Source organism: Vigna radiata, chromosome 7 (assembly GCF_000741045.1).
Source record: "Vigna radiata var. radiata cultivar VC1973A chromosome 7, Vradiata_ver6, whole genome shotgun sequence".
In the NCBI taxonomy this organism is placed as follows: domain Eukaryota; kingdom Viridiplantae; phylum Streptophyta; class Magnoliopsida; order Fabales; family Fabaceae; genus Vigna; species Vigna radiata.
In genome coordinates, this window is record NC_028357.1 from 6,058,700 (window position 1) to 6,084,013 (window position 25,314).

Sequence of the window (25,314 nt, forward strand, 5' to 3'; positions counted from 1 at the left end):
AGCAGAATCCCCCCTCCAAAATTTTCCAACGGAGAAAAAAAAAAAAAAAAAAAAAAAAAAAAAACCTATTGCATTCAAAATATACATATACATATATATTCGGCTATGCGTGTTACATGAAAAAAAAAATTGTTACAATATTGCACAGATAAATAAAATCATAATCTTGAGATTCCCAAAAATATCAGCTTTCCGGGGGCAGTGCAAGGGGTGAAGAGACCTCATCGTTCTCGTCATTAGAAGTATTTGATTTTATATACGATCGAGCAACATCTAACATGACCTCAACTTCTTTCTTGTACTACATTGTTAAACAACAATTATTTTTAATTAAACGCTGTTAATACCTGCAGCTTGAAACTACTATATATGAAATAACTGTCAACAAAACATCTACCAACCTCATTGACTGCCCCTGACTTTATTTTGGATTGCATAACACACCATTTCTTGAAATGTGCACCTGTAAGAAACAAGGAAATTACTCGGGTTTAATTTTTTACTTTAATATTTCCCAAATCATTTTCGTATTGGCTTCCCTTCTTGATGTCCTGGAATGGAATTTTAGCTTGCGCCTGATTTTAACATGCTAATCATAATGTGGTTCTCAAAGCCAGATAGTGGCAGAACAATCAAACCCGAAATCGCTCCAGTGAAGAAATAGGATGGCCAGTATATTATTCTATATAGACCAGAGGCAAGTTAAACAATTTATGTTACCAAATATGTAGGAGCTAAAAAAGTTAGTCTTAAATTAAACACATTATGAGGAAAAGTCAAGTGGATGATCCTGTGGCTGCACGGGACATGAAGGATCATTACTAAAGCCAAGAAATAAATCAGAACAAAACAGAACAGAAAGGTTGGACAAGTACAGCAGAATCAGGATTTTCAAAACACGATCACCCACCAAAAAGGAAAAAAAAAAGTGGAAGAGTGAGCAAAGGAACAGTAGTAGTAGTGGAAGTGAAGACATTTCTCTATTCAGATAACTTACAAGAAAACTGACTAGACGACTTACAGAAAATAATAATAATAATAATAAACAGACAATATGTATGGGTATGTGCCTGGAAATGCAGGCTAGCACGGTGTTATGTGTGAATAAAGCTTAGCTGAGAAAATAGTTTCAAATCAAATCATTCATCAGCAGGGGAAAAATCGTGGAAATAACCCAAAACAACAAATAATATCATGGGTTTTTATAGTCAGCATTTTTTTGTGGTTGGTGATTAGCAGAAGACTGCATCATCAATGACACACTTAAATAGGGAATAAGAAGTGAATGGGACAATATTCAGGAGTTTCAACCACAACTTACCCACTTTAATGTCCAGATTACACGAGCTTTCATTAATTGTCGCCAAGCTCCATTTACAGTGTACCTAACGGACCAAAAACATAAAACATCTTTTATCAGAAAAATATAACATAACATTAGAAACAATAAAATGGGAGACAAACACATCGCAGATTCATTAAGGGACGATTATTGGTATGTATTATATTTCAATATTTCATACATTAGTTACAAACTTTAATCCTTCCAATTCAGAGTTTAACATCTAGGACTGTATAAAAAGGTATTTTTGAAAGTTAGAACTCGTTCTTTCTCCCTTTTTCTAAGAAAGTCACAAATGAACATCTGACGATAGCAAGTGTTTTTACATCAATATTAAAAAGTGCCAACTATCCTTCCCTTTCTGGTTGGCATTTCTTTAACAAGGCATAGTAGTAAGTACACAGGAGCGTACACCATAACAAAAGCTAGAATATAATTGTTTGATAGTTGTTTGGTCAGTTGCAGCTTCACACTATTCTAAATGTGCTATGTGCAATACCAATGGAACTTCAGAGGGTAAGATAATGGATTAACTCCAGTGTCACATTTGCAATGTTAGTCAAAATTACTTTTGCAATAAGGATTCTATTAAATGAATTATTGATAAAGAACTTGATAAGTATGTGTTTGGCACTCTCTTGTTCCTTCGTTCGTCATACCATCAAGTTTAAAGATTAAATTTAGGACAATCAGTAGTACAATATGGTTTACGAGCAATGCAGACTCTTAAATGACAGAGCATCGTATTCTAGCAATAACTTTCTTGACTGCACATAGAAATAATACGTGAATCTTCCTCCATTGAACTAATGAATAATAAAAATATATTTAGACGTAGAATAATTCAAATCGGATCACAGGAACAAAAGTATATTGAACGAAGAATGTACAGAAAACAGACGAGTATCCAGAAGAAATATTCAAAGTATTCCCAACCTCAAAATAGGATCCAAATGGAACATCATGTGCCTGCTGCACAGTCTCAAACACCTAAAAGAAGTCACAAAAACATCTCATTAGTTACTTTGAACACACCTAAGAAAAAGTTTGCTTCTTTTGTAACAGAGGTTGGTAGAAGAAGGAAAGGAGATGAGTTGCAAAAACAAAGGATGTTAACTAGACCACAAAAAAAAAAAGCTATCAACAGTAAAACCTAATCATTTATCATTATATTCTCTTTGATATTGCATAATGTGTAATGAATAAAAACAACAGACTAACCAGGTTTTTCTTGTCTGGTGTTAAAACATGATGTTGCCACTCTGTCATGGCTGTATCTGGAGGGCACATAGGGCTGTTACAAAGTGATCTGAAGGTTATCTCTCGGACTTGACCATCATATTCATCTGCTGTATGCCACTGGCCCATCTGTAAATAGCATAACCATTGAGCAAACCAACACCTTAAGACCCAAAGTCACTTGGCTATCAAAAGATAAATACATCGAAAACAAACAAATATAAAGTTGTACTTTATTCAATAAAAGAAATATCTACTAAGGAAAAAGGAGAGATCTACAATTCATTTGCAAATGATTGATAGACTAACCAACAGTATGAGAACTCCTAGCAGTGAGACCACCGTTTGTGAATGTATATTCTAATTGAGGAATCAAGGGAAGAGTTAAATCTAAACCTGAGCTTTTGAGACACATTGACATCAAAGGATTTTCTTTTGACTATATGAGTAGAAAGTGTATATGCATATCAATTTTAGAAAGAAAGCCCAAAACACTAAACCACATTACTAGACATTATAACTTCAAATTTATTATACGTTCAAGGGTTCCCTGTGAACATGCAGAACCTTGGCAAAACTACTCTTTGACATAACCACAACAAGATCATATGAGAATGTCCAAAAAGGGAATACATTTAAAATGAGGATCTTAATTTGAACAATATTTCATTGAGCATCTAGCTATGCTTTCAGCATTAGCCAATAACAGTTCATCAAATTTTACAAAGACACCAAGATTAGTGCCTGGGGACACATAAATAAGTAAGCTTTTTACTATTTCACATTTGATTTCCATTATAACTCCACATGAGAAATTCACAGCTTTCATAAGGAATCACAATAGCAGTTGAAGAAAATTTACCACAAGATTAGTGTCCTTTCGTACTGAACGATATTTGCTAGTAAAATTTGAACCGTCATTCAACAATAAGTTAAAAAACTGCTCCGCTGTGCAGGGAAAAACATCCTGTAGAAGAATCACCAGTTATGTGTAAATAATTAAACTAATAGTTAAACTCATGAACATAAAAGATGAAAACAATGCGTACATTGTATATACCAACTAACGCCTCTTCTTTGATAAAATGTGGAAGTTTTCCAATTTTTGATATGCTTTCTACAGGAGCCTTATCCAGCAGTTTGTTGCCTCTTACAGAACTGCTATGTGCACGCTGCTCTGACTCTGCATTTTCCTATATAATAATTAACAAGAACACTTAATTGCTTGAACGGAAAAGAAAACAAATATATGCACATCAACTTCTATTTGAAAATTAGGACTAAATACTTATCATCATGGGTAAGATCTCATCCAGAGACATCATCCTTGGGTTTATCAAAAAAGATCAATTGGAAAATATCCTCAATAAAAACCATTGAGAGTTCTTTGAATTAGTTACATACATAGCAAGAATTCAAACTAGAGGCAGTGTTGGTGACTAAGTTAAATTTATAAATAGGGATAGTAAGAGATATCGCTGCATGTAATTATGTCAATTAGGATAACCTTTATCATTGTATTTATCACTCATCATAAATAAGAGCCTTTCCTGTATAGATCAGGAACATACAATTCTTCAAATGTCCCTTGTTTTTTCCATCTCAACACATGTATCAGCTTCATAACAAGTTCCCAAACTAAAAGGCATAAAGATTTTATAACTAGTCAATGTAATGGGTGCACTTCAGAGGGAATAGTAAACAATAACAGTTTAGGGAAAAAGCAACAGTATAGATTGACATCAAAATATATTGAAACTCAAACTTTAGCCTCAAAAGAGTACCAATCATAGTAGAGGAGTCAAACTCCTATATTTGAATATCTTAAAGGTTTTACAATAAAATGTAACTTATTCAAAGCAGACAAAACCAAATTGACTAGGTAAGAGCTGTGACCTTCTTCTCAGCTTCCAACATTTCATGGAAATTCTTTGCAGCACGCTGGAGATTTCTGAATGCATGATTCCTGTTCCAAAAGGATGCGAACATATATCTGACCCTACCTGAAATAATAAACAAGAAACATGCAGACCTAATCCAATTATCTAACAAAGGTCATTGGTGATAATATGCAGTGCTCACTTTTATTTATTAAAGAAAACCATAAACAGTAATTTTTTAAAAGACATGCTATAAAAATTCAGAATAACATTAGAAACAGTATCCAGCAATACAGCAATACATCAGTATTATGAAAAAATGATAGTCGTTCAACAATAAAAGAAAATCCCCAGACAACAAATGAAGTGTGGTGATACATATAGAGAATGCGATAACCATAGTGCCAAGTGGATGCAATCCCTTGAGCTTAATTGGATTGATTTATTTGTATAAAATATGGACAAGCTTAGTTAATTGGATTGACATATTTACAAAAAATCAGGACATGCGTTGAATTGAATAAAAAATTAGAAATACAGTTCCTCCGAGTAAATAAAGAACTAATTGTGTCAAACAAATTACTAACCATCAGGGCTTCCCAAAGGAGGGACACCATGTCCACCAGCACCCATGCGAAGTATAATTGTTATAGCAGGATTAATAAATGCATGTTGACTCCGTCGAATCTTAAGAAAAGGTAGAATAGTTACACCAGATGAAAGTTTTAATTTCACTGAAATATTTTGTGCGGAAGGGAAGAAAAAAAGAAGTTGAGATCATACCTCGTCTATATCTTCAAATGGAATACGCACCTGTCAAATATTCCAAAGAAATTAACATTATAACCAAAACTAGAAAAAGAAAACTAGAAATGCAAAAAAAAAAAAAAAAAAACAAGAATAACAGCATATAACGAATTGGCAGTGTCAATAAGTATAAGAAAGCTTTTTTCCAAGTCGTATATATTAATAATGCAGTTCCATAAAAAATAAAGGTCTAGGCAAACCATATGACTAGTAATACAACTGTGAACTTCACATGAAATTTAAACCACCCTCAACTCAAAATTTTAATCTTGAAACATTATCAGAAAATCATAAAACTAAAACAGACAACATGAATGATGGATCAACAACCTTGAACAAGAAACAATGTAGCATGCTATAGTGTTCAGTACTCAAACTTGACAAAACAGAAGCACAGTCTTACCTTCATTTGCTTTGAGAACACATTGGAGTGAAAACAAATGTGCCATGCTGAGACATACATACGACCATGGTACAAGAATGACCTCTCAAGTGCACAAGAATAACTATGATCAACAACCTGAAAAATATGCCTCACTTTTTAGATCAGAAAAATTCTATATTAGTAATTGTTAACCAGAACAAATTCCATCAGTAACCTCATCTGGATGAAGAGAAAATATTGTCTGAAGAGGCCCTGGCTTTTGATGGACCACTGTGGGCCCCTGTCTTTCCAAGGGTGGGATCCTTCTTCGGGGGTTGGCTCCTCCATATCCATTTATCCTATAAGAGCAATTATGACTATAAGAAAGAGAACAATAAATGATGATAATGATGTTAATAATAATCATAATAATAATAATAATAATAATAATAATAATAATATAGTAATAGATGAAACAGGAACTACCAGTAACAATAATAGTAATAATAATAATACTTGAGATGAATAGAAAATAATAGAGAACGAATGATTCCCCTCTCATGTTCTCATATTTACAATGACATTTGTAGTTCAGATAAAATGAATGAGAGGGAAAAGAAAAAAATGAGAAAGGTCATACCAAGAAACTAGGTACAGCACATAGAACACAGCATCATTTCAATAAAGCCTATTTAAGATTACCTATTCTAACAATAATAATATAACACCCTACGTAGCACTAACATTAATTATATAATACATACATTTTTTAAAAATAATACCAAAAGGCTCACCTGGAAGAATTTCCAGATAGTTTTATTGTTTTTATATGAAGACAAACCTGCCACGCAGTTATAAGTTAATGATCATACTTTTGAGACATAAAAAACTAATAGAACCAAAATAATAAAACCTTTAAAACCAAACATAATTTCTTCTGACAAGAGGTTACCTGCCCTGATGGACTATCCAAAGTATGCCACACTGCACCAGTCTGACCTTCACTTTCAACCGGAATAGTCACTGAACCAAGAACAGCACTTTTCCAAATTATATCCCAATCATAAATGGTGACATTGATCTGCTACGTCAGCAGGGAAAGAAGTCAGTTTCACGAAAACCTACATAATAGATATAATCTGTCAAACAAGAAGCTTCTCTAACATAATGCAAGTTATGCTGGCACTCATTTATAGATATCAATCCCGGAACAAGCTCAAAAGAAATTATGTTTGACCACTATAATTAGCTTCAGAAAGTTACGCTTGCATAGGCATATTTATTTTCATTATTCTTCTCATCAGTTTTCTTTGTCTGAGTTTACAAAAGAAAATGCATTTCTACACTAAACTCTCGAAGTTGGAGTAAGCTTATTTTTGGTCCTCCAGATTTAAATTAGTCATGTTAGTACCAGTAATTGGAAAAAAAAAAAGCTTGTTTTAGTCTCTCTCAATTACTGTCAAACATTTCACTTCATGGCTGATGGATCACAAGTCATTGACATGATAAATCTTGCATTCTTATCATCAAACACCATACCACATTTACTTTCCTTCAAAGTATTAATTTTAATGACATTTAGGTAGACTGTGTTTGGGTAGAAGGACTGAAGAAGTTTTTTTTTTTCTTAATTAAAAGGACTAAAGATCAGTTGGACCAAGATCATATTTACAACAAATTAAAAGCTAAAAACTTATTTAAGCCTTAAATTTATTTGAAAACAGAAAACTAGAATCCAATAAGTAAAAAATTATTAATTACAAACAACAACAACAACAAGACAGCATCTGTCCTCCAAGAGATTCCCCTCCACAAAGGATTTCCTTTCACAAAGAGCTAATGCTTAATCTATAAAATGAACATCCATCCCCTCTCCTCATATCCTAACAAACTATCCTCCTCCATCTATTCTACTCTTTCCTTATTTTATTAGGATTTCTATAGGTCTTCACCACATATGCCCAACCCACCTAAGATGAGACTCCACTGTCTTCTCCAGAGTAGTTGTTGCCCCAAATTTCTCTCTAATGCATTATTCCTGACAAATCTTTTTTCATTAATTACATTGGAAATAAAATAGTTTCATTTCATTGTAGTGAATAGGTTCATTGTCCATGAGATAAAATCTACTCATACATCAAAACAATTAGATAGAAGCGTTATCCACTGCAAAACATATATATTATTACATTACATGAAAATTTGTAAGACAACAGAAAGAAAAGAATACTAAGCATGTTCTTAGAAGAAAAGTTTAAAATTAAAACAAAAATCATGAATAGGTGATAATTACTCCAATTTGACACATATGTGATAGATGATGTCAGATACCTGGACAGGAAGTTCATCAACAGAAAAATTGAACTCCTCGCCCCACATTGGATTTCTTGAACCAGGGACCATGGAACTGCATCACCACACCAGGGCCCAATAAACAATGTTGAGAAAGAAAAATATTTCTTTTGGGAAGATATGCTGAGTGTGAGAAAAGTATTATCATATCCGTTCTAACACCTCTAACAGACTCTGACAGAGCACATTCCTTATTTTCTTGTCATTCTATGGTCAATTCAGATACTACGTGCATTAAAGTAAAAAAAAAAAAAAAAAACTTTATGAAACAATACATATAGATATGTATGCATGCAATCACATAGATATACGGGTGCTGTACACTTATTCCCAAGCATCACAGTATTATTCCTCCTCCTGATTAATACTAAACTTGCAAAGTACAAATAATATTAGCTACAAACTAAATTCCTCAACAAAAGAAAGTAGGAGAACTAAGGCTGATTTACATTAGAGAGCTCTAAACTAAAACGCCAATAGCTCCAGATTTAAAAAAAAAAATCCCCCTACACCTCCCTCCCCTTCCCCCCTCCTCTTAAAACCTACACAAATATTTGGAGTGATAAATTCAAATAAAGGAGGGAAATAACTAGATCAACAAACCTGAATCGCTTTTCATTGCCACATGTGATGATAGCATAAGGATCCGATGTGCCATTTAAATTTGCACCAACAAGATTCTTAGCAGCCAATAGTTCTAACTTCAAAGAGAATTTGAAAACAAATCCACATATCATCAATAAATTCCAGCATATATAAAGTGCAAGACAAGTTGCCTTATTCCATGGGGAAGGAGGTCCAGACTACACATTGCTAGAAAACCTATACCTTGATCAAGTATGCTGAACTGGCTTGAGAATCCACTTTAGGCTGCTCCATCTACAAAAATAAGTGCAGAACTGCATGTCAACAAGTTAAAAATTACACCACACAGCAACTGACAGGAAAATCTAGAGGCACCAAGTTATAAAACCAAACAGTATTTTTGTTCTTGACAAAAATTCAAAATAACTAGTTACAGCAATTCATATCCTAAGGAACTCCCAGCAGAGATAAAACTGAATAACAACCAAATTCAAAATTACTCCATGAAGTAACTAGCAAAAAATTTGAGCCACTAAGTAAGAAACCCTAACAGCATTTCCATTTTTGAAAAGCCACGCCTGCAAACAACCGGTGATCATAATTTACAATGCTAACCAACTCGTAGTAGAGTAGAGAAAAACTGAACGTCAACAAGTTAAAAATATCACAGAGGATTTAAAGCCACTACCAGTACTTCCATTCTTGACAAACAACAAACGAACTAGTGATCACAATTCACAATTATAACGAACTCAAGACAATTGAATCCACACAACTGCTCCACTTCAGAGAAACCGGTCAATTCCGTTAAAACCATAAGAAAAATAAATGAAATTCAAAATTAGACTGCAAGATCATTCTATAGAACACAACACAAGTGATCGCCAGAAAAGATTAAAGAAAACGAATCTCCGAAATTCTTCCATGATTTAAAAACAACACGATATAAATAGTAAGAAGCATTAGAAGGGCGGAAGTAACCAAAGAACTCAGAAAACAATGAAAATAACCTTGTCCTTATCGTCGGCGACATCGACTGTGGCGGAATTGTCGGTAAGCGACGGATCGGCGTGGACGTGTCCGGTTCGGGCAGCGAAGAAGCGATAGGCGATTATGACGAATACTGAGGCGGCGACGGCGACTTTGATCTCCCATAGAGAGGGAAAGAGAACAGCGAAGAGCGCGGGATCAACGGTCCAGTTCATGGTGATGGTCGCCAGTGACAACGTAAACGGAGAGAGCAACTGACGAATCAGAAACAGAGCGGTGAAGGAGTTGTTCTAGGGTTTAGGGAATGTTGCGAAGCCATGAGAAGAAGAGGATGAGGAAGTTGATGAAAGAACAAAGAGAGTCAAAGTTGGACCGTTGGAAGCCAAAGAAAGAGAGTGCGAAGTGTCAAACAACTGCACTCGTCTTCTTGCCTTCTTTTTTTTCTTGCCCGAATGAACTAAACGGCAAGGATAAAAAAAAAAAAAAAAAAAAAAATTTTATTCTTTAGACAGCCGATTATTATTCCTGCTAGTAGTAAATCATAATTTTATTTCATGAAATTAGCGTAATCATAATTTCTGCTAGTAGTAAATCATAATTTTATTTCATGAAATTAGCGTAATCATAATTTTATATCATGACAATATCGTATCTTTTATAATCTTGAATATCATACTTGCAAATATTTCATTAATTCAAATCAAAACATAAATAAATAATTTTATTCGGAATTAATTATGAGAACAAATAAGTGTGTGACATTCACATGGATGAATAAACAATATTACAATTTAGATTCAAGAGAAAAGTACATTTTTAAAATTACTGTTTTAGTCCGTTCAATTAATTAAATTAATAAATATAAATTATGACCGTATATAAAAAAATTTCAAGTATTTTACCCTCTTTGTTATTTTATTTTTTTCCTCTTCTTTTAACTAAAAAAGACTTACAAAGAAAGTTATAGTATTGGATGCAATATTATCAAAATCGATCCATTATGGAATCAATTGAGATCCTAGACTAATGAGTCAACGATGAAACTGATAAATTGTTAATTAAATTGATTGATATGGTATATATTAAAAAAGATTATTATATATATAATATAATTTGGTAGAATATAAATATAAAAATTATATGAACATAAATATACAGTTATAAAGAGAGAATAAAATAATTTTAATATTATATTTATATTTTATATTTAAATTATATTAATATTAAAATATATTCAATATTTCAAATAAAAAGGTTTTAGAATAATTTTAAACATTACAATAACTATATATTCAGTGATAAAAATAATTAACACGGTTGAAAAAAAGAGTTACTATTATAATAAAAAGAAACCGTCATTAGAATATTACTAGAAATATTGTAAAAAAAATGTGTTGAGAACCTCAAAAGAAAATTAAGTATTAAAAGATAAAAAGAAAAACGTAAAATAAAGATTTAGAGAGAGTAATAAAAGTAAGAATAAAGGAATTACACAAGGATATTAAAAAGCATAAAATAGAAATTTCTTCTGGAAAATTTAGACTCTTTATTTCTAAATATGTTGGAATATTATAGAAGTTTGATTATATAGCATGTTATAGAATAAAATTATTGAGCCTCATAGACTAATAGTACTATGAGTTAATTCATACCTTAACTATTTTATCATTACTGAAGTTTAAAAGAATAATATTATAAGTCTCACGTAACATTACCTACTAGAACAAAGAGTTAATTCGTATCCTTTAACCATATTATTATTGCATAAGGTAAAAAAGTTCTACCTTTCTTACATTTCTTTTATCTACATTTTCAACCAACTAACATATATCTAGATTAGTTGTTTAGCTTCTTTTGCACAATTTAAGAATTTTTTTTAGGTTATCTTCTTATTTATATTAAAAGCACTTTATTCTAAAAGCATATTTTCATAACTCAATTTATATTTATTTAAATTATATTTGTATATTATAACTAAATTTATGTAGTTTGATATGTTATTTATTATTTATCATTATGTAACTATTTATTATATTGTTACTATTATCTTTAAGTAATTCATATTCTAAACGGTTTACACTAATCTTATAAATATAACTAGTATCTCCTAAGGGATGCATATTTCATAATCATTATTACTCTCACTTATAAATCATAACTCTCTTACTAACTTGAGCATAGAAGAATCTTTGCAGGTGAATCTTCCACCTCTCAACAATTAGGAGTCCATTTTCATTCAAATAGAGAAAACAAACTACCATTAGAATCTCATCACCTGTCCAAATATTCATGCTTAATATTAGGGTAAGAACATTGATGTCCATCGTGGGGCCCCAATAAAATGTTTTCCTAACCTCACTCCTTATGGTCACCACCAAAATATCAACACAACTCTCCCAAGAGATAGAAGTCAATCAGGTGACCATCCTCCACCAGTAAATGCAAATGCTCATACAACAACAAGATGAGCAGTGTAGGCACTAAAAGTCGAGCTCGAGACCATACGCACTCAACAATTGGTTGACTTGCATGAGCTCCAACAATGAATAATTGACCTTAAGAATGAAAGATCCTCTAACATGTAAAACATGAATCACTTAAACTCTTACATCAAAGACAACCTGACTCAGTGGGGTTCACCTAGAAGTCGGGATCACTCCCCTCGACACCGAGCTCAAAGCGATCATAGTAGGTCAATTGACCCTAGAGGATATGAGACTCGAGGCTATTATCGCCTTTCTAACCACAGTGAATGCCGAACTTAGAGACACCGAAGTAGGTCATCTCAGAGTCATCACGACCTTTCCCTATAGCTTAGACAAGAGCCAAGTATACATAGATATTATGCTCGGGATGCAGAATCTGTGGAGTCTTAAGATTCCACTACTTACCCCGACAAAAGGATAGCCTGGCCAGAACGTGGAGCTGCCCAAGAACACACGATGAACCATCGGCTTAGGGTCGACCATGCTAGGAGGTTCCACCCCCTTCACACTAAGGTAGTAGCCTATGCCAAGATCCCTAGGGGAGTCATTTTCAACATCCAAAAATATGACGGAACAATTGATCCGGCCAAACACCCAATGGGTTACAAAACTCAAGTTAGTCTTTGAACTCTGGATGAACGAGTTTTTTGCAAGTTGTTCTAAATGACTTTAGATGGACTGGTCTTGGAATAGTACTACACATTAGCACCATGCTCTGATTTCTTTGATACATTAAGCACATTGTTTGCAATCCGCTTTTGCTAACCATAGGGTCGCCCCTACCACATCCATAACCCTCAAGTATGTAAAGTATAGTGAAAATGAGATACTTCGGCAATTCATGGACACATTCTACAAAGCAACGTCCACCATTTATGATCTCAGCCTAATTATGATCATGCACTTGTTGATGCGTGGACTATAGCCTGGATCCTTCCCAGATTCCTTTTGCATAAAGAACCTAAGCAACTTAGACGAGCTCAAACAATGTGCAACCAAATACATGGCCATCGAGGAGAACAAGCTAAAAAGGTCAAACAAAACAACAACCCGACCGACAAGAGCAAAAGAGGCAATAATGTTGATCGCCCTGTAGTCTGTTATAAGTATTACATTCCCCTTAATGCAAGTAGGACATCATACTACGAGAGGCGTGCAACTTGAAGCTTATTAAGCTTCCTGAGCCCCAATAACCCTTTCTTAAAGACTACCCCACAAAAACATGTGCCTACCATTAGAGAATAGGACAAAATATTGAGGACTACCGACACCTAAAGAACCTTATCGAAGATTTAATTCGATTTGGGGCCCTAACTTAATAATTGATAAATTTTTATGATTAAATATAATTTGGGGGAAATATATCTTAAGATATTTTATTTGACATTGTTAAATAATTACCTTATTTAACTACATCAATAAATATCAAAAGATAATATTTGTCAAATCTATTTTTAATCTAGCAAATATCTTCTCAAATATTTTTAGATTTCCAGAACAATCAAATATATCTTGAAGATATTGGATTATTTAAAAGTTAATGGGAGGATATTCCATTATCATAAAGAATATTACACTAATAGAAAATCCTAAAATAAAACCCAATCCAATTTTTATATAAAGAGACTTAGGCAAACGTATTAATGGAGCTGAGGAACCCTTTGGATGTTCAATTTTCGTCCCCCCTCTCTTCTTTCGTGTTCTTCACCCTTTCTTCTTCTATTTTCATGTCATTTCAACATTTCATGGATTGTTAATCCTCTTAGGTTGATTCTATTGTACTTTCTTAACTAGATTCTGAGGTTAGATGAATAAATTTGTTTGTTCTTTTGATTTTTGTTGTGATTTATTTTTATTTATGTCTTTTATTTCTTAAATCAAGTAAAAGTAATTATTTTTACATTATAGCAAGTAAGCATGGTGTTAAATCTACATAACATACCAATCATATGAGTCTAAGGGTTTTTAATTTTAATTGAGAATTTACTTTGATTAAAATTAGAAACTTTCATGTCATTGAATGGGGTTTTTCCAAGAAACTTTCATGTACTTTGATTACTAACTTTAACAAGAATTAATCAAGAATGTACTTTGGGTAATTAGTATTTTACTTTATATAAGAGGTAAAAGAATAGACGTGATTAATATTTAATTGAGAATGTACTTTGGTTAAATTTACTATGATTAATATACAAAGTTCTTGCTTTTAATTGAGAATGTACTTTTGTTAAAAATGAGAACGCCAGCAAATTAGTTGAGAATTTACATTGATTAATTTGAAAATCTAAGATAATAATTAATTGAACAATAATCTAGATAAACAACGATAAATCCTATTTCAAAAAGCAATGAAATCAACCTATTTTCTTTATCATTGTTTTTATCTTTTTTAATCTTTTTGTAAATTTATTTCTTTCTATTTTTTTATTTTTTCTTTAATCTTTTATTTTCTTTTATTACTTCTATTATTTTATTTGGCTAACCCCTCTTGTAGAGTTTTTATAAGAACTAATTTGTTAGAAATTAATTTCGTATTCGTTGGAAGACGACTTAGGGTTGAATTTACCCTTTATATTATGTTGGTTACTTGCTGAAGTTGTTATAGTTTAGTAGTATTAATTTGATCGCGACAAGGACAACTTATCGATTAGTCATTAATAAGGACATATTTTACCATGATTTCAGTAATGAATTAAGAGAAAATGTCAACTCTTCCTTAACCTTTTGCCTTGTAAATCCTAGTTTTATCTTAGTTTCTTATGTGGTTGCACTTTAAGCTTTAATGAAATATTTTGATCACTAATCCCTACTTTTATGTGTTTAAAGTAGTTGGAAGAAATCTATGCATCAAATGAAGGTGTTGGAACCCAAAGAAAGCAAGAAAAACAGCAAAAAAGTGAATTATGGAATGTTGCCGTTGGGGTGCAGCTGGGGTGCAGTTGAGCACCCAACTCTCTGGAAGGATGTCGTTGGGCTGTAGCTGAGCGCTGAGCTCTATGGAAGCCTGCTGCTGGGGTGCAGCTGAGTGGTGGCAACGCTGATGTGGCAAAAATAGGTCTTTTTAGGCCTAAAACGCGAGGAACTTTGTATCTTTTTCCACCTAAACACATTTCTCTCATTTTGGAGCTCTTGGAGGCGAGCTAGGAGTTGTGGGAACAGTCCTTCTCCATCCTTGGGTCTTCTTCCTTCTTCCATTTCCTTATGTAAATCACTTTGTTTTGAATGAATATATGCCTCTTTTATTGATTGTTAGTGTTTAATTTCTTCTCTTAATGCTTGTTGCGAAGTTACTACCCATGACATGATTTTAGGGTTTGCTTGATATTGGGAATTGTTGGGTAAATCTAGATTTGGATTAAACACCTAAAGGAAATAATATCTAGGGATAGAACTAGGACCTTTGGTTGTCTTAAAATCTCATTTCTTAATGCGGAAATAACTGTTAGGTTTTCCAAGGGATCGAAGCCTAATGAGGAAGTCTAGGCTCTTTCTACCAAGGGATTTGGGTTTGAGTAAATTAGTAGATTGACATTGACGTATTAATGAAGAGGAAGTGATTTTATATACATAAGAGTGAAGTAGGTGAAATCATACCCCCAACAATATCATTCAATATCATTTCTAATCCTTCCATTTCAAATTGTTTGAGTACCTAAATTCACTTTTATCATTTATGATTCATATTTACTTTGATTGTACCAAAACCCAATTTATGGAAGCATTCTTTAGTCTAGGTTAGTTAGAAATTATACGATTGTCTAGTGAAACGAGTCTCTTGGGAAACAATATCCGGTCTTACCAGTTTTATTACTTGAAACGATTTGGTACACTTGCCAAAGTCTCAACAGTTATCAAGGAGCTCAAGAAAGCGACCTTCAAGTCAAAGAGCTTAGTTACATGGCCATCAAGGAGCTCGACCAAATGGCCAAAATGGCTGAAAAGCTTAGTTGGATTAGCCATCAAGGAGCTCAACTAGGTAGCCTTTACATCAAAGAGCTTGGCCGCATGGCCATCAAGGAGCTCAGCTAAATGGCCAACATGGCTGAAAAGCTCGACTATATTAGTCATCAAGGAGCTTGGCCAAACATTCTTCACATCAAAGAGCTCGGTCGGATAACTATCAAAGAGGTCAGCCAAGCATCCTTCACATCAAGGAGCTTAACTGAATGGCTAACCTGGCTTGAGAGCTCGACTAGATTAGCCATCAAGGAGCTTAGCCAGGCAACTTTCATGTCAAAGAGCTCGTTCACATGTGATAAAGAATCTTCAAGTGGTATAAATTTGAGGACAAATTTTCTTCAAGAAGGAGGGTATGATAGATGACTATCTCCTAAAACATATATGTGGAGAGCTTAAGGAAAAACATATGCAATTCAAAGGAATTATGACATGGTCCAATATCAAAATATGTCTCCTTTAATCTTATTATGATCCATGAATGAGGAAATTTAAAGAACATAGGCCTTGTTCACTTGAGTGAATTTGAGGGAGAGTAATTTAGTGGATTTGAAGATAATTTTTTGTTGTTGTTTATTTGAGTGAATTTGGAGGTAATCGAGAGTGGATTTGGAAGTAAATTTTTTTAATTTGTCACATAAATTAAATCTTACACTAATTCTCACAAACTTTACTTCCAAATCCACTCTTGTTTACCTCCAATTTCACTCAAATAAACAAAAAAAAAATTATCTTCAAATTCTCTTAAATCCACTCAATTACTCCTCCTCAAATCCACTCAAGTGAACAAGGCCATAAAGATCATGGACACAATTGAAGAATAATTTAGGAAATTAAATAATTTGTAATTTTATTTTAATTTTACACAATGTTAAAGTCACTCGGTGAGCCAATTTGTGTTTGTTGGGCGAGCAGGCCTCACTAGGCAAAAAGTTTGCATTTATAATTTTCATTTTCTGTTATTTTTATTTTTTTTGGGCTTTATTTTAGGGTTTCAAGGTTTTCATAAACTTATGTGCCTATATATAGAGGTACCAAAAGCTAATGCAAACACTTTGAAGTCATAATATATGCATTTGCATTTTTTAGAGAGGATTCTCTTGGTTCTTCAATTAGAACTCATTAGGTTTAATACCTATTTTGGTCCCTCTTTTCGTAGGGTCTGTTCAAAGTCGTTCCACCTTTTTTAAAAAGTTCACTAAAATCCTACTTTTCGTAAAAACGGTTCATTTTAGTCCTTATTGCTTACAACGTTAAAAATTTTAACGGTAGAGTGTCTAGGTCAACTATAAGTGAATGAGTTGTTAATTTTTTATAAACGTGACAACTTAAAAGACCAATAACGTGGGAATCTGGTATTTCAAGGTGGTTTTGTTCGAACTTCATCATGCCACAACTCCAGAATCCATTGCCCTCCATCATCGACGTTCTTTGCTACCCTTTTCATTCACTGTGCTCCTCTTCAGTTAGTGTGAAAGTTCATTCCTTTATATTTTTCTAGTTACTTAACAGGTTTACTTGCAGATGATAAGATTGTATTTCCCCCCTCTTTTGTCTAACTTTTTAGTAATGGAAGAGCAAAGTAATGAAGAGAACCCTCTACAACTAACATCCTGTGACACTGGGGGCACAACCAATGATGTCTCTCACTCAGCTGAGGGTCATCTCATTCCCAACCCAATATTTTTCATTGCAGCATCATCTGGAAGAAATGAGAGCCACTGGACTTGCTTTAATTTCTACTTTATTTTTTAATTTTAATAATTTTTGTATTTCAANGANGAAGAATGTTTTATTCTTATTTATTAGTANTATTGCTANTATTATTACTATTGATACTTCTTTACTATAATTAGTATTATTGCTAATATTATTAGTATTATCTACTATACTATTATTATTTTTATTCTAATGACAATGTTACTATTATTATTTTTATTATTATTAATTGAATTAAGATGAAATGAAGATAAAATGACTGAAGTTTTCAATAAATGTGTTGGTCAAAGAAGTAAAAAAAAATGTACCGGTCATATATAGAGAAAATTCTTTATAAATTTGTATCCTTGTTCTAAGAGTTGTTACAAAAGTACTGTAGTAGACAACAATTTTGAATATTTTAGAGGCCTATATGATGAATCTCTTTGATGATGAGGAGAGTCAGAATTTAAAAGCCTTATAATATCAAATCTTAAATGCATTTAAGAGTTGTGATTATATACCTTATTATTGAAAATGAAAACACTTATCCGCAATCATTAAATATATCTCGTACAATAATCATACTATGCTAAATTGAGTTGGCAGAAATTTTCAAAGTTTGGAAGAAGTCATAGATGTATCTGTAACATAAACAAAGATAACAATCATACTACTGCCACTTTCTAGTAGAAATTATCCATAGTGAATACTAAAATAAATACAAGAAAGCTTGTATCATACTAGAGTACTCTCGCGGTTTGCATAGCCTTATTCAAATCATCAACCAAAGTCATAGGCAGCAGGAAAAGACCCTTGCTCTCTAGTAGCTGACCAGCTGCTGCAGAATGTTCTTCAAGTAGTTTCCCCATTATCTCCACAAAGGGTTCATTCAGCATCTATTGGTTGATATAATGACCATAACCCTACAATATTGAACAGATTAGCCTATGCACTCAATCATTTGACACTGATATGAGCAACTATTTTATTGCATCACTATTTGGGCAAACACATGAATTCACAATGATTTTGTGTATTTATTGATATGAACCATCAAATGTATATACCTCATGAAAAACTAGTGGTATACCAGTTGATTCTTTTTGCAATCTACTTTCACTTTGTTCCTGCTAGGAGTAGGCAAACTGCACTATTTGCACTGCACTATAAACTAATTATAATTAACTAGAAAATAGTTTAAATAAACTGGACTGCACTAAAAGGTAGTTTAAGAAAACTACACTGAACTGTTTGTTAGTTCAGTTAACTACAATACAATTAAGTAAACTGTTTTTTAATTTAATAAAAATAAACTAGTTAATGGTGGATATCAACTCCTTGCTGCATTCTTAAGAATGTGTATGTACGCTTCTGTTTATCAGTTCTTAAAATTGTAATATTAATGATGTTGCACCAGCACATTGCAAACTTGAATTAAAATTGTTATCCGAAATGTATAAAAAAATTGATATCACACTTGATGTGACAATCTCTGTCACTACTGCCACATTCATCTAACATTTCAAAGTTATATTATATTTGACTAGCTTTCTATTAGTTTATTTTTAATAATAGATTTTTTTAAAATAATAGGAAATGTTTATGCTGACTGCCCTTTGTTTTGATCGAAATGACTTTTATTAGTGTTTTTATGTATCAAAATTACTCTGGTAAAATAAGAAATTGATGAAGAAATATTTTATATAGTAGTGCAAATAGTTTATAGTGCGTCGCAGAGGAAGAAATATTTTATATAGCAGTGCAAATATAAAGGAAAGAACTTTCACACTAACTGAAGAGGAGCACAGTGAATGAAAAGGGTAACAAAGAACGTCGATGATGGAGGTGGGAGAGTTCACGGCGATGATGGAGGACTATGGATTCTGGAGTTGCGGCATGATGAAGTTCAAACAAAACCAACTTGAAATACCAGATTCTCACGTTATTGGTATTTTAAGTTGCCACGTATATAAAAAATTAACAACTCATTCACTTATAGCTGACCTGGACACTCTGCCGTTAAAATTTTTAACGGCGTAAGCAATAAGGACTAAAGTGAACCGTTTTTATGAAAAAGTAGGATTTTAGTGAACTTTTTAAAAAAGGTGGGACGACTTTGAACAGACCCTACTAAAAGAGGAACCAAAATAGGTATTAAACCAACTCATTATTATCTAATCTTAACATCTTTGTAATGAATCTTCACCTGACTTATCAATCTGCTAGATTGTGGTATCCCCATCTCTATCTTATTATGCATTCTTCTTTGATTTATTGTTGTTAAGCCTATTGATGATTCTAATTCAAAAAAGATAGTATTCTTTCCTGGACAGGATCATATTATTTGGTATCTAGAGCAAAGTGTTGGTTTCAATATCCTCTTTTCTCTTATTTTCCCTCATATTAAAGTAAAGAATACCAATATTTTTCTAATTCCATTAAGTTTTTAATTTTTCATATTTTTGTGTTCTTTTAATTTGTGTATTTCTACATTTGATTCGTAGAAATGATCTATTTTGTGTATGTTTCTCTGTTAATTGTAGTCCCAATTAACTTTACCTTGATCTTGCATGAGTTTTGGTGTTTGAAGGAAAATCTTTTTGTGTGTGTTGAAATATCAAATTAAAAATAAAAATAAAAATAGTAGATTCAAGTAAAATAGAAACAAATATATATTGAAAAAAAAATAGAGATCGAAGAGTAAAAAAAAAGTATAAAGTTCAACACAAATTATTATATTGCATTATAGTTTATGATTGTTAATCTATTAAATTATATTCAGTCTTTTCTTAGAGTCTATGCATTGTCTCATTTAAATCTTTTTTGGTAGTCCTATAATTTTCTAATTTTATTATTGTTTGTCTATTAAAAATTCCTTGAAGTTTTGTATTTTATTTGACGTCTTGAGTCAAGACTTAGATCTCACAAAGTTTTTCACATTGTTTGTTCACTCTTTTCATAAGCTACCAGAGTTCTTTGTCAAGCGCTAAAAGGGAATTTGTGTGGTGAAAGGGAAAACAGTGCAATCAAGGAAAAGCCTATAAGTGTGATACACGAGTGAAATTTGAGTGAAACACTGAAATGAGTGGCGAGGATCTAAATAAATTTTGTTATTTTGTTTTCCTAACCTTTTGAAGGATTTATCAATATTGAACTATGCAACATGTTCCAGTAGAGGAATCTTTTTGGAAATTATGTGTTCGTGAGACCGTGGTGGAGAATATCAATTCCTTGGAGTCAAAATTGTAAAGTTGAATTGAAAATATTTTAGTATTAAAAGGAAGCATAAGCAGGACAAAAATGTTTTCTTAAGTGCTATAAGATATTCCAAATGTGAAGGTTATGAGCATGAGACTCATCAATGTCCTAATTAGAATGCAGGTCCTATGATTACTAATGAAGACCTCAAGAACTACATTCTATATTTGAAAGAGGAGAAAGAAAGGACCTTGGAAAAATTAGATGCATTAAAAAAAGACAATAGTGGAAGGCTAAAAGAGCACTAGAGAAAAAATCACTTATAGCAATGTACGAAAGAGAAACTAGAGAAAAAAAAGAGAAAGAAAAGAGGGAAGGAGAAGAAAGAGATAAAAGAGAGAAAGAAGAGAAAGAAAAGAGAGTGAGAGGGGAGAAACAAAATGGAGAAAAAAGAAGAAAAAGAAAAGAGAGTGAGAGAGGAGAAAGAAAATAGAGAAAAATGGGAGAAAGAAAAGAAAGAGAGAGATGAGAAAGAAGAAAAAGAGAGAAAAAAAAATATAGCATCCTGATTGTCATTAAAAGAAAATACTAACTGGCCTTTTTTAGTTTTATTGCCTAGGGAATATTTGTTTATCAAGGAACCATGACATTAATAATGGAAGGAAGACATGATGATAGAAAAGGAAGACACAAGCTTAAAACTCAAAGAACTTATGTTAGCTTGGTTGCCAATTCATTTGGATATTCAAAGTCATTCTTTTAGTATGAAAACAAGCTTAGAAATGTATGCACATGAGTTAGCTTGCTTGACCATCTCTAAGCAACTTAAGGATAACCAAAGCCATACATATCGTTTGATTATTTACTTTGGAAATATTCTTTTGATATTCTTTGAGCATTGCATCTTTAATTTAAAATTGTTTGACGATATTTGTAGGTGGATATTTGATCGTAGAGGAAGACCTCAAATCTTTGATAATAAGAGTTTGACCTCTTCAAGGATCCAACTCTCATTTTAGTAGAATTTTTATTTTGGATTATTTTATATTTTTGTCTTTGATTTATGATTGTGTTTGTGCGTAGGATTTTCTATAATTTGGATCGAATTATCTCCAAATAGGGAAGAATGATAAAAAATCTTCAAGTGGTACGAATTTGAGGACAAATTCTCTTCAAGAAAGAGAGTATATAGAGGATTATCTCCTGAAACATATATGAAAAGAACTTTAAGAAGAACATTTATAATTCAAAGGATCTATGACAAGGTCTAAGATCAAAATATGTCTCTTGAATTCTATTATGTTCCATGAAGGAGGAAATTTAAAGAGCATGAACATCTTTAGCATAATAGAAGAATAATTTAAGAAATTAAATAATTTGTAATTTTATTTTAATCTTATAAAATGTTAAAAGTCATTTTACAAACCAATTTGTGTTCCTTGGAAAAGTGGACCTCGCTAAGCAAAAGGTGTAAAACCCTGATTATAAATGCCTTTGAACATTGAAGTTGTAAAGGAATGTTGTATGTTTTATATATATTTTATGAAAGTGCCATGTGATTTAATCTATCAGAGCTTAGTATGGTAGGACAAATATCTCTTGAATATGCTTAAGTATTGTGAAAAATAAAATAAAATAAGAATTTAATAACCTAAAACGGGAATACGAGAAATAAGATGATTTAAACAGATATTAAATGAATATAATATCAATAAATTTAAGTTGGCTTAACGATATGTGTGTTGCCTGTGGCTGGGTGGTAGGGGGACGTTGTTCCATCCCTATGGAGCACATAATGCATTTCTTCTTTTTCTCCTTTTCTCATTAGTTCTCTTTTCTCTCTTCTCCAAAAATTTAGGTTCTTTGGTTGGTATTCTTTGTTTGGGTTCTTTGCTTGCTTTTCTTTTTTTAGGTTCTTTGGTTCCTGTTTCATTATACTAGGTCAGTTTAGAAACATGTGCAGGTTCCATTATGATACAAGGTGTTCAAAGATTATAAGGTTTGGTATCATGAGTTTTGTAAGAAACAATTTTTTAGATCATTTTTTTAGAAAGGGGAATGGGAATTAAATATTTTGGTTGATATATTAGTGCAATTGTTTATGTTTAACTAAGTTAGAATGTGGGAAGTAGTTCTAAATCTGAATCAGAGGTGTTTAATTTTTATTAAGATAGGGTTGAATACTATGTTTTATCTTGTTTTAAAGATGAGAAATAATTATGGATATAAAGTTGGGTCTAGAAAATTTATGACGTGAAGTAGGGGAGATTGATCGTATGAAATCTTTTTGGACTCAATAGTATTGAAATTGATTTGTATTACTCTGGGAATTTGTATAGGTTTTGTTGAATTAAATTGGGGGTTTGTTGTGGGCTGATAATTTGATTGGAAAGTTATACTTAAGAACTTAACATATAAAATGAGAGTTGAAATTGATTGATTTAAATTGTAAGTTCTAAAATGGGATTAAAGGTAGAAAGTATGATATTATGAATGTTAAATCACAAATATTTTCTAGTAAGAAATATGGAATGAAATCATGAAATAGTGATCTAGTATCTAGTAATTGGTTTTCAGACTTGTAGTTTTGAGGGTAGTTAAAATTTAGTGTATATAATGTTTATGTTTGTTTCCTAGATAAACCTATGTTGAGATATTTTATAATATGTGGGTGCTCTTGGGATGAATTGTCTTCAGTTTGAACTCATTTATGTATGGGATATATTAATGTGGTGATGGAAATACGATAGAAACCAAGAAATAATTGAATATTCAAGTTGTATTATTCAAAAATATCATGCATTAAAAAAAGTTTATTGAGCTTATAGCTCTACAACCACATAGAAACTCCAAAGTACTAGATTCTTTGAGAGGAAATAATTCTCTTCCTAATCAACTCAGAATCTTCTACTCTCGTACCACATTCATATTATCCCTTCTTTCTCCTATAACAGAATTTCCCAATCCTAGATTCTTCCCACGTCATTCCCTATCTTAACTAACTTCTCTTTCTTTTTCTAACTCCACTTTCTTTTTTCTGACATAAACATTCCATACTTTAGGCTTAATTGTTTCATGTTGAGTAATAGGTCCATGTGCACTTCTCACCTTATGATCCTTATTAGGAGTCCTATCATTTCTCCCTCCTGCAACATCGGCCTTGCCCTCAAGGCTAAAAGAAGGAAATTGACTCTACAGTAGCACATCATCTTCCCAAGTTGTCTCATCCTCTGTTCTTCCCTTCTATTTCACCAGTCATTGTTTGATTATGTTACCATTGATAACGGTTTGAAACACCGTTATTTGCTATATGTTTTGATACTAAAAGCACCCTTTTCCACTTAAAAACTTGCTTGAACTCATGTGTTTTCAGTAAATTGTGTGAATAAGAGAGTTGAGGTTGATTTTAACAGTTTTCTAACAAATTCCCCTTGTTTTGATAGAGATTGAAGCAATACTGGAAGAAGAAGTGAAAAGCCAAGAAGATGGAGCTCAAAAGGGGTCAAAAAGGCACCAAGAAGAGAGAAAACCCGAAGCCCAGGCGTTAGGAACGAAAAACAGCGAGTTCCAAATCAACGTTGGTCGCCCGGGCGATGGACCCGACGCCCGGGTGACGGACGCTCAAAGCCTAGGCATCCAAAACTGGCGCCCAAGCCCAACATCAACCCCAATTCACGCTTGGGCGAGCTCCCTGCGACGCTTGAGCGTGATTTCACGTGGATCGGGCCCTGATTCTGCTCTGATTTGATTCTTTTGGACCGAGCCACACTTAGGGACACCTCTGACACTATTTAAAGGACCCTGGGGCTATAGGTTTTGCATCCCTGACAGAAGAGAGCATAGTAATACACTCCTAGCCAATTCTTAGTCTTCCATTCTTCTTTCTTTCTTCCATTATTCATAGAGTTCCTCCATGTCTATGGGGAACTAATTTCTATTTGTTGTTGGGGAATGATGTAACCTTGTAAACTCTCATGTATTTGAATTGATTCTTAATTCTATATGTTTTTTCATTAATTGTTAGAGTAATTCATCTGTTTTTATTCTTGCTTATACAATAGCATGATCTGTGAGTTGCATGAGTGCCGGGAGGTTCCTTTCAATTCAGGTCCTTGTTGAATTACTCCTAAGGGTTATATTGCTCAGGGATGAGGGTATGAGTCTCAGTCGTCTTAACATCTTAATCTTCACATATTTTTTACCAGGAATGCTAGGAATTGTATGAACTGGTAACTAGGGACATGCTTATTTACTGAGGGATCGGGTTTAAGTGATTTAGTGAGGGACATTGGCATTAATGAATAAAGAAGAATTCTTATATACATGAGAGGGAACTTGGTGAAGTCAAACCCCAACAACATAATCATCTCATATAAATCAACCTTCATTCATCTTTGTGCTCTTTTGACATTT

At 32.7% G+C, this 25,314-nt stretch overlaps 1 protein-coding gene across 4 annotated transcripts; it reads right to left on the reverse strand.

Annotated features, from left to right (window-relative positions):
- Positions 1-53: 53 nt before the first annotated feature.
- LOC106765390 (BAG-associated GRAM protein 1) lies at positions 54-10,000 on the reverse strand. Of its 4 annotated transcripts, none has more exons than XM_022782982.1 (18): positions 9,580-10,000; positions 8,813-8,863; positions 8,588-8,685; positions 7,964-8,039; positions 6,585-6,716; positions 6,427-6,473; positions 5,868-5,991; positions 5,672-5,788; positions 5,245-5,274; positions 5,049-5,148; positions 4,478-4,584; positions 3,631-3,774; positions 3,444-3,548; positions 2,564-2,710; positions 2,279-2,332; positions 1,322-1,385; positions 402-463; positions 54-301 (listed from the first exon to the last, which is right to left on the reverse strand). In XM_022782982.1, the coding sequence occupies exons 1-18, from the start codon at positions 9,772-9,774 to the stop codon at positions 185-187; spliced, it is 1,770 nt and encodes a 589-aa protein (XP_022638703.1). In that variant the 5' UTR covers positions 9,775-10,000; the 3' UTR covers positions 54-184. The 4 variants fall into 4 exon arrangements, with proteins under 4 accessions (XP_022638703.1, XP_022638704.1, XP_014505480.1 ...); XM_022782983.1 differs by having other exon boundaries at positions 8,813-8,883; positions 9,580-9,707; XM_014649994.2 differs by having other exon boundaries at positions 8,588-8,681; positions 9,580-9,596.
- Positions 10,001-25,314: the final 15,314 nt, after the last annotated feature.